This window comes from Marmota marmota, unplaced genomic scaffold, assembly GCF_001458135.2.
Source record: "Marmota marmota marmota unplaced genomic scaffold, marMar, whole genome shotgun sequence".
NCBI classification, from domain to species: Eukaryota; Metazoa; Chordata; class Mammalia; order Rodentia; family Sciuridae; genus Marmota; species Marmota marmota.
In genome coordinates, this window is record NW_025999869.1 from 6183057 (window position 1) to 6193466 (window position 10410).

Genomic DNA, 10410 nt, shown 5'->3' on the forward strand with positions numbered 1-10410 from the left:
AGCCAAGCAGACGTGTGGAAGGCCCTTCCCCCCCCCCCCGCTGTGCCTTTTAGACCTGGACAAGGGGGACAAAGCACAGAGGGTAGTAAAGGCCAGAGGACCGTTCCACTGGGCAGGTTGCTCCTCCGCATCTTCCTTCCTGCATTCTGGCTGGGCTGCCATGGGTTCTCCTGCAGGGTCTGGAGGCTCTCAGGGTGACCTGGTACCACCCATCCCTTGCCTAAGCTGGTGGTCCCTTTAATTGGGCCAGTAGTCCACGTGGCAGTGCTAATCACTGCCCCCTCATTTTTTCTAAGGAAAATCAAAATACAGGATTTTTGTGGGGTATCTTCTATATTTAAGCATTGACAATAAATTCAAGTGCTGTTTTTTTTTTTTTCTGGGAGGGGAGTTGGGGGGGGCGGTATTGGGAAATGAACACAGGGGCACTTAGCCACTGGGCCACATCCCTGGTCCTTTTTGTTTTTTATTGTGAGACAGTTCCTCTCTAAGTTGCTTAGGGCCTCACTGAGTTACTGAGGCTGGCTTTGAACTTGCCATCCTCCTGCCTCAGCCTCCCAAGCCACTGGGATTTACAGGCCTGCACCACTGTGCCTAACTGAATTCAAGTTTTGCCCCCAGTGCAGGACCAAGAGTGCAGTTCTTTCCCAGGATATGGCCCAGGTGTAGGCCATCATTTCAATCTGAATAGCAGAGGCCCTTAACTAAGAACGTGTGAAGGGCACCTTCTCATTCAGGACTGGGCGGGTGGGAGGAGGGGCTCAGGCTGTCCCTCTCCGCCCCCCCCACAGGCATCCCCACCTCCACCGGCCTCTCGGCCTTGCGCCAGGGCGCGGACCGACCGCTGGGTGGCTTCCATGGCTGCATTCACGAGGTGCGTATCAACAATGAGCTGCAGGACTTCAAGGCCCTCCCGCCCCAGTCCCCAGGAGTCTCACCAGGCTGCAAGTCCTGCACCGTGTGCCGGCATGGCCTGTGCCGCTCCGTGGAGAAGGACAGTGTGGTGTGTGAGTGCCACCCAGGCTGGACCGGCCCGCTGTGCGACCAGGAAGCCCGGGACCCCTGCCTCGGTCACAGGTCAGTGTCCTGACAGTCCCAGGCTCCCAGCATACCCGCTGGCCCTGTCCCCACCTGAGGAGGGGGCACTGATGGAGGAATGTGGTCACGTGGTGGATGGTGCCATGACTGCTCAGTCAAGAGGCTGAGCTTGCGCATCCAGGCTGCAGGCCTCACTCAGAGACATCAGCACAGAGCCTCACTCAAAACAGGCTGCCAAGCCTCCTGTGACTCTGTCTGGAGATACCACCAGCTCCCGTGTTGCCTCTTGTGATTAGAAAAAGGCACCCCTTTGGGTGCATACAGCACTTGAGCCATTGAAGGGTGAGTAGAACAAGGGTGAATTCAGCCCCAGGGGGCTGCCCCTCAGCCAGTGCCCTGGGTAAGGCCCCAGGTCTGCATGACCACACACAGAGCACGCCTGATGGGTTCTCATTATTACTCATTCAACAAACATTTATGGAAGGCCTACTATGTGCCAGGCCTATGCTTAATATAAGAGACCTGGTATTCCCAGTGTTATGAAATCTGATTCAACCAAAAATGCCTCCAGAGCCAAGAGTGGTCATTTGTTTGCCTAAACAAGCTGGAAACAACATTTTGGATTAGAAAGAGGGATGGCTGTAAAGGGTTTCAACTTCCTGTGTTACTCTTGAGTGTGTACATTTGAATCTGAAATCAGCATGAATCCTGGCTCTGAATGTCATCCCATTAGGGAAAATGATGCATTGTGGTTAAAAATGGAGTCCTCACCACCAGTCTTCCCACCTAGGAGACGTGGATGAGGCTCTCCTGGCAGCTGCAGAGGTGTGGTGGTTGTGGCAAAAGAGCTTATCACCAAGCCTGCCACACAGCAAGTGGCACTGCTCAGGGTACAGGTTAATATAGCTCTTGGTTGAAAAGCCTGGGCCCAAAGGTGTTTGGGATTTGGGGTATTCTCGGACTTTGGAATATTTACGCACGTATACAAGGGTTGGCAGACATGTTGGGGGTAGGACCTGAGTCTAAATAAAAAATTCATTTGCTTCCTATATAGTGTGTACACATAGCCCTAAGGTAGTTTCAGGCAATATTTTTAGAGCACCTGCATTTTAACTGTGACCCATCCCACGGAGTCAAGTGTGCAGTTTTCCACTTGTGCTATCATGTTGGTGCTCAATGTGGGCCTTGAAGCATGTGAGATTTCAGATTTTTGGATTAAATATGCTCAACCTGTAGTGGTAGTAGTCATAGTGTTATCCTTTAAGATGATAGAGCCATGGAAATGTTTACAGAAAGCTAACTTTCCTCCAAGCACTGTGTGTGTGTATGTGTGTGTGTGTGTGTGTGAGAGAGAGAGAGAGAGAGAGACTGTTGGCAACTGAGCCTATTGTCACAGCTGGTAAAGCACATTGGGGGAAGTTGCAGCTGGCCACTGGGACAGGGAGTTTGCGAAAAGACAGATGCTCGGCCACTGGGCTGGAACAGGCAGACCACAGGGCCACGGCTCCCGAGCTGCACTCAGCTCAAGATCCCACAGTGCCAGATCCCTGGTCCCTGGCTGGGTTGGACAGGGAAGCTTCTGGAAGTTACCTGCTCTGGTTCCCACCTCCTTCTCCTCTCTGCCCCCAGCTGCAACCATGGAAAATGTGTGGCCACCGGAAGCTCATATGTGTGCAAGTGTGCCGAGGGCTATGGAGGAGCTTTGTGTGACCACAAGAATGACTCTGCCAATGCCTGCTCAGCCTTCAAGTGCCACCATGGGCAGTGCCACATCTCAGACCAAGGGGAGCCCCACTGCCTGTGCCAGCCAGGCTTTAGTGGGGAGCACTGTGAGCGAGGTGAGTCTACTGTGCTCATGGGAAGAGCCCCGGGAGGGATGCAGGAGTCCGAGCTCGACTCCAAGCCCAGAACACCTCAGTCTGTCTGTGCCATTCAGGTGACATGTGCCCTTGATTCAGTCACACTCGAAGCCTCAAGTCCCTCAGCTTGAAAATGGGGGCAATTCTATAGCTTCCTGTATCAGATTCCTACTGCTACATAACAGATTGACCCCAAAACATAGCAGCTCCAACCACAGTATTTGTTTCTATCTCATATGGTTTGGGTGGGTCAGAAACTCAAAAACGGTTTAGCTGTGGAATCGGCCAAGGTTGGATTTAGCACAGCAAGGGCCGTGGGTTTCCAGAAGCTGATCCAAGAAGCAAGATCTGCCTCCACTTTGGTGCATTTCCATTGTGCTGGTTGTTGGCAGGGGCCCTCAGTTTCTCCCTACGTGACATCTCTACCTGGAATACTTGAGGGCTCTCACAACAGGGAGGCTGGCTTCCTGCACAGGGGAAAAAAATCGAGAGAGCAAAGAGGAAGCCACAAAGCCTCAGTGTCCCCAACTCACCTTGAAAAGAACTTGCACCACCATTTCTGTATCATTTTGGTTCATGGGTCAAGGGCACCCACTGAGGAAGGTAACTACATAGAGAATGTGGATACCAGGACGTGGTGGTCAGTGGGAGCTATTTTAGGTGTTGGTCACCACACTGCCTTGTCCAGTTGTTGGACTACATGAGCTGTAAAGTATGTGGTGCCTGGAACACTGCTAAGAAGTCAGAAGCTGAACTACATAAACTAGTCTCATGAAAAGTCTAGGCTGAGAGTCTGAACAGTGGCCATGAGGAGGAAGGCCAAGCTCTGCCACTTGGAACTTTTGTGCTTTGAGCCGTACACGTTACCTCTCTGGGTCACAATTCCTCATTTAGAAGTACAGATGACTCAGTGCCCCTGCATAGGTTTATTAGGAGGATGAAGTGAGAACATAGTGAAGACAGGATTAAAAGTTCAGACTTTTGGGTGACATCAGCAAGTTGACTGCTTAGAGCAACCTAATAGATGCCTCTTCCAACTCATAAAAGGACTCAAATAATGAATGAATAAATAGCTACATTTTGACTAGAATGTCTAAGGGAGCATTGTGGAGCATGGTGAGGGAGTTGGGGAGGAGCTGGTAACCAGAGAAACGCCAGCAGCATACAGAGTGGAGTGGAGCACCGTGCTCAGCCACCCCACTTCCCAGGTGGGCTCAGAACCAAGACTCCTACCAGCCGAGAACCAAGGGGCCCCCATTGACACCTACGGCCTGAGCTCCTACCACAGTGTGCCCTGGCCCAGGAGCCAGGAGGCACCACATCCCTCCATCCCTCATCATTTCTCACACTCACATAAATGATGGCAGCACTAGGACAGCAGCTGCTCAAGTCCAGGGGCAGTGTGGCAGCTGTGACCTTGGCACTTGGACCCACAATGCACTCTTCATGACAGGGAGGCTGAGCCTGGTCTGGACGAGTTGCCACACGTGGCTCCTCAGCCAGAGAGCCAGCATTGTTCACTCAGTGACACCACACTTGTGCCATCACAACTCCTGCACTGAGACCAGAAGCACTCAGGCATCACAACACTGGTTATAGAAGAAGAAACTGCAGGGAGACCACACTATGGCACCAGTCTAGGACCAAACCAAGACACCTGCCCAGTTGACACCCTAGGGCTCATCTACAGGAGAAAGTCTTCCTCTACTCCATAAAATTAAAAAAGGTGACTGTTCTACCTGATCACAGAAATCAATATAGGGACAAAAGAAATATGAAAAAGCAAGGAAACATGACACCTCAAAAGGAGCAGAATAATTCTTCCATAACTGACCACAAAGAAAAGATGGATGTATGAAAAAGAATACGAAATAATGAGCCTAAGGAGACTCAGTGAGCTACAAGATAATACAGGAAGATAACTCAATGTAATCAGAAAAAACAGTTCATGATCTGATATAAAAATAGATATTAAAAGAAATAAAACAGAAATCTTGAAGCTGAACAATTAAATGAATGAGATTAAAAATACAATAGACTACATCAAGTGGAAGAAAAATCCTAAATTTCAAGATGGGTTCTTTGAAACAATCAAATCAGAGGGAAGGAAGAAGATGAGGAGGAAGAGAAGAAGAAGAAGAAATCAGCATACTCAACTTATGGGACACCATTAAATAACAAATTACCTCATTAGGGTAGTAAAAGTGGGAGGAAAGACAGAGAAAGGCACAAAACACCTATCTGATGAAATAATAGCTGAAAATTTCCCAAGTCTTGTAAGAGATATGGACATCCTGATTCAGGAAGCTCAAAGATCCACAAACAGATTCAACCCCAAAATTTTCTTTCCAGGTACATTGTAATCATGTGGTTACAAGTCAAAGAGAGAATTCTAGAAGCAGCAAAAGAAATGTGTCCAGTCACATGAGAGATTCCCCCTTAGACTATCAGCAGATTTTTCAGCAGAAACTTTGGAGTCTAGAGAAAAAAAATGAATGACCTGTTTAAGTGCTGAGAGGAAAAACACGGCCAGCCAAGAATATCATACCCAGCAACGCTATCCTTCAAAAATGGTGAAGAAAATAAGGTCATTCCTAGACAAGGAAAAACTGAGGTCATTCCTTACCTCATCATATAATAAATGCTTTAAGGGAGGGCTTATGCTAGAAGTGGAAGGGCAGTAAGTACTATAATGAAAACATGAAAGTATCTCTATAGTGATAGAGATAAACTTATAATCAAATTCAAAATAGTCCATTATTGTAATGGTGGTATACAAATCTTTCAAACTTCTAGTATAAAGGTTTAAAGTCAAAATGGTCAAGGATAATGTGCCTAAAATGAGTTGTTATGGAATACAAAATATAAAAATGTAGATTAAAGTAACAGCAATGTAAATTTTGAGGGATCAAGGTGAAAGAAGAATACTTATATGTGGCCAGAGTTGGGATCAATATAGTCTACTCTTACTGTAAAAGTCTTTGTGTTTACCTCATGGTAACCACACACACACACACACATACACACACACACAATTATAATTGATACACAAACAAGAAAAAGGATCAAATCATAGCAATACAGAAAACTACAAAGGTGAACTAAAAAAGAAAGGACAAAATAAGAAAAGATCTACAAATGACCAAGAGAGGTAAGAGTAAGCCCTTACCTAACAATAATAATCTTGAATGTAAATGGATTAAATTTCTCAATTAGAGCATACAGATGGGTTGGGGTGTAACTCAGTGGAAGAGCACTTACCTAGCATGCATGGGGTTGTGGGTTTGATCCCAAGCGTTGCAAAAATAAAAGCAAAAGATGCAGAGTGACTGAAGAGATTTAAAACATAAGACCCCACTATATGCTGCCTACCAGAGGCTCACTTTCCTGTAAAGACAGAGAGTGAAGGAATGGGAAAGACATACCATGCAAAGGAAGCCAGAAGCAAGCAGAATAGCTATACTTCTATCAGATGAAAGAGACTTTAAGTCAAGAGTTAATAAATGAGACAATGCCATTACATAATGATGAAAGGGTCAATTAAGCAAGAGACTGTAACAACTGTAAATATATATGCACTCAGCACCAAAGCATATATAAAGCAAATATTAATAGATAGAAATGGAGCAATAAATTGCAATACAGGGTAGTAGGAGACCTCACTCTCATTAGCAGACAGATCATCCAGACAGAAAATCAACACAGGCAGACTAGAATTAAATTATACTACAGACCAAGTGAAACCAACAGATATTCACAAGGCATTTCATCCAATAGTAGAATACACAGTCTTCTCATCCGCACATGGACATTATCCACAGCAGAGCATGTGAGGTCACAAAACAAGTCTTAACAAGTTCAAGAAGACAGGTATGATATCAAGTGTCTTTCCAGACCATAATACAAAACTAAAATAACTAGATCGACTTTGGAAATTTTATAACTACATGGAAATTAAACAACATGGTCCTGAGCAACCAATGGATCAATGAAGAAATTAAAAGGGAAACTTTAAACTTCTTTGAGACAGATGAAAATGGAAACATGTTATACCCAAACCTATGGGACATAGGAAAAGGGAAGTGTATAGCAATAAGTACTTACATCCCAAAATAAGACCTCAAATAAATGAAAATCATGCCTCAAGCAATTAGAAAAATAAGAACAAGCTGAACTTGAAGCTGGTAGGATAGAAATAGAGACTACACAAGCAATATAGAGACCAACAAAATGAAGAGATAGTTCTTTGAAAACACTACAAAAACTGACAAGCCTTCAGCTAGACAAAGAAGAAAAGAAAACTCAAAATCAGAGATGAAAAAGGAGACATTACAACTGATGCTACAGAACCACTAAGGGTCATCAGAGACTATTATGACTACACATAGACCACCTAGAAGACATGGATGAATTTCTGGATACATGCAAGCTGCCAAGATTGAATCATGAAAAAACAGATCATCCAAACAGACAAAAACAGTAAGGAAATTGAGCCAGTAATGAAAAGCTATCCCATCAAAGTAAGGCTTCATGACTTCACTGCTAGATTTGATCAAACATTAAATGACAGTTCTTCTCAAACTATTCTAGGAAATTGAAGAGGTCAGAATACTTCCAACTCATTCACCAGGCCAGCACTTCCCTGAGATACAGAAAAGGGATAACAAAAGTAAACAAGGCACTTCTCCCAGGGGAGGGAGCTCTTTCCCTTGTCCTCCATCTCTCTCCTCTCTCTCTCTTCCACCTGTGGGTCCTTGAGACGCCTCGCCGCTGCCAAGTTCCTCTGCAGTCTCCGTCCAGTCCCCCTGTTGCTGTGGGTGGTCTGACCCGTTCTCATGAACCCCCAGGAGTGGCCCCCTGGCTGCGGTGATTGGAGGTTTTTCTCCCACAAGGACCCTGAGAAGTCCTCTTCCCTGCCACCAGCATCCTAGGCAGCCGGCCCCCGTCACTAGAGAACTCTCATGTGTCAAATCCAGAGGAACTACTATTCTCCAGCAAAACTGCCCATTTCTTCAACTTTACTAACTATTTTTAAATAACCACAGGAAAGTCCTCAGGGTAGTGTGAACAGCTCCCATAGTGCCTGGCCCCAGCTGTCACATGTTGACACAGGGTACTCTCCCTCCCTGTCCCAGGTTGCTCCCACTTGCACACACATGCACACCCATTGTCACTAGACTCTTTCTGAATCTTTAAACCACCTCATGATTTTAAAGAATTATATGTAGCTTAACACAGATCCATTCACCACCTTCAAATACCTGAAGCCTTAAAACGCAGAGGGCCCTTTCTCCTTCAGTCTCCTCTGATGCTCACAAGAGCTGTGAATTAGTAGGAAGAACATGTCACCATCTTCCAGGCCAGGAAACTGGCTCAGGATGACCAGTGACTTGTCCAGGCTGTAAGGGGGAGGGTCCTGGTACTGAGTCCATTACTGCCTTCCTCAGCACCTGCTCCAGACGTAGCCCAGTGTCATGAGGACGGGAGAGGGCTGAAGGTGAAGAGCCAGGTCAGGTTGAAGGTTCAAGCAGACCAGGGTCCCCTGCCCAGCCCTCCTGTCAGTTCTAGGCCTTTGGGGAAATCTTGCCTCAAAGGCCCTTTGCCTCATCAACTGTTGCTCCTGTTCAGATCTGAACTCCCTCGTCATTTCCCAGAGAAGCTTCCCTGGGCCAGGGCAGGTTCCCTTGCCATATGCTATTATATCAACCTGTCCCACCTCAGTTTCCCATTACAGCTATATCCACTTAAGTGATCCTGTAATTAGTGTCTGCACTCTGGACAAGGGAGACAGGCACTGAGGGCCGTGGGACCCGGGGCAGCCTGGAGATCTCCTGGCCCCATCAGAGACGCTCAGCTCCCACCCATCACTACAGAGCAGGGAGGCCAGCCCAGCCTCGCCAGACTTTCTGGTTTTCAAAGAAGCCGGAAAGTCAAAGTCTTAAATGGAATCTGGCTTTTTAAAAAAAAAAAAAAATATTTATTTTTTAGTTGTAGTTGGACACAATACCTTTATTTTATTTATATATATTTTATGTGGTGCTGTGGATATAACCCAGGGCCTCGCATGCTAGGTGAGCACTCTACCACTGAGCCACAACCCCAGCCCAGAAATCTGGCTTGTTGAATGTTGGTAAGTGGTTTAGTTCCTAAGCACGTGTCTGGGGACAGGATTTAGGCCACAGTCCACCAGTTGGCCTTCATCTAGTTTGGACTTGAAGTTCCTTGAAGGAAGGAACCAAGCTGCTTCCTCATGTGCTTGAGGCTTGGTTGCACCTACTATAGAGCCTGGCTCAGAAAAGGCATTTAATATGGAGGGCTGCTGGGTGGGTGGGTAGGTGGATGGATGGACAGGTGGGCGCATCAGCAGGTGGACAAGTGAAAGAATAAGTACACGTGGTCTTCAGACCACAGTGTTCCAGAACCGCCCAGCTGGGAACCACTTCTGGTCCTGCCAGGGCCCTGGAATGTCCTGACCCCACCTCTTCTGCCCTCTGCAGAGAATCCATGCCTGGGGGAGGTGGTCCGTGAGGCCATCCGCCGCCAGAAAGGCTACGCGTCCTGTGCCACAGCCTCTAAGGTGCCCATCATGGAATGTCACGGGGGCTGCGGGTCCCAGTGCTGCCAGCCCATCCGCAGCAAGCAGAGGAAATACGTCTTCCAGTGCACGGACGGCTCCTCGTTCGTGGAGGAGGTGGAGAGACACTTGGAGTGCGGCTGCCACCCGTGTTCCTGAGCCCCGCCTGCTGCCTCTCAGACTCCAGCTCGTGGGGTCAGGGACAGCCACGGGCCCCTGTAGATTTCGGAATGAAGGAGAGGAAGCAAAAGAAGAAGAGAATATTAAGTATATTGTAAAATAAACAAAAAAAATAGAACTTATTTTTATTATGGAAAGTGACTATTTTCATCTTTTATTATATAAATCTATCACGCCATCTGAGTATATGTACTATATCGTGCGTTATTTTTACCAAGGTTTGTTTTGTGTTGTGTATTTGTTGTGTTTTTATAAACAGCTGTTTAAAATTTTAAGATTAAAAAAGACTAATAAAAATGTTTTAAACAAAAGGATAAGAATAATGAAACGAGAGCCGGCCTGAGGAAGAAAGGGGAGCCTTTGTTTCCCAAGCACTCTCTGCCCTGCCCGCAGGGACAGGACCTGCTTACCTGCTGAGGAAGCGCGCAAGAGGAAGAGAGAGGAAGGACTGTTCTTTGTTTCTTGGTCTTAACTCTTTCTGTTCTCTTCCTAAACACACACTCAGCTTTTAACAGCCCAGGTTGTCTATGCCCAAGATGCCCATCTCTTCCCAGAAAAGCTTCTGGAGGTCTGGCTGACTGCCCATCTGCCCTGGGGGCTGCGGGGTCTGAGCCCACAGGAGACCCCTTTTCTCCTTCCTGGATGGCCCTGGTTTCCATTAGAGGACTGGCCATTTGAACTTTGCCCAGCACTTAATCTGGGCCTGTTTTGCTGAGTTTTGAAACAGCTGCTCCTACCCTGCCCTTCCTGGATCCTCCT

General features: G+C 46.9%; 1 protein-coding gene across 1 annotated transcript in view; it reads left to right on the forward strand.

The window, feature by feature from the left end:
• Nucleotides 1-9773, forward strand: part of Slit3 (slit guidance ligand 3) — a 563280-nt gene extending 553507 nt beyond the window's left edge. Inside the window, exons 35-37 of the mRNA XM_048814838.1 lie at nt 792-1077; nt 2668-2876; nt 9395-9773. Of these exons, the coding sequence (XP_048670795.1) occupies nt 792-1077; nt 2668-2876; nt 9395-9630 (731 nt within the window). The 3' untranslated portion in view covers nt 9631-9773. The remainder of the gene's footprint in view (nt 1-791; nt 1078-2667; nt 2877-9394) is intronic.
• Nucleotides 9774-10410: the final 637 nt, after the last annotated feature.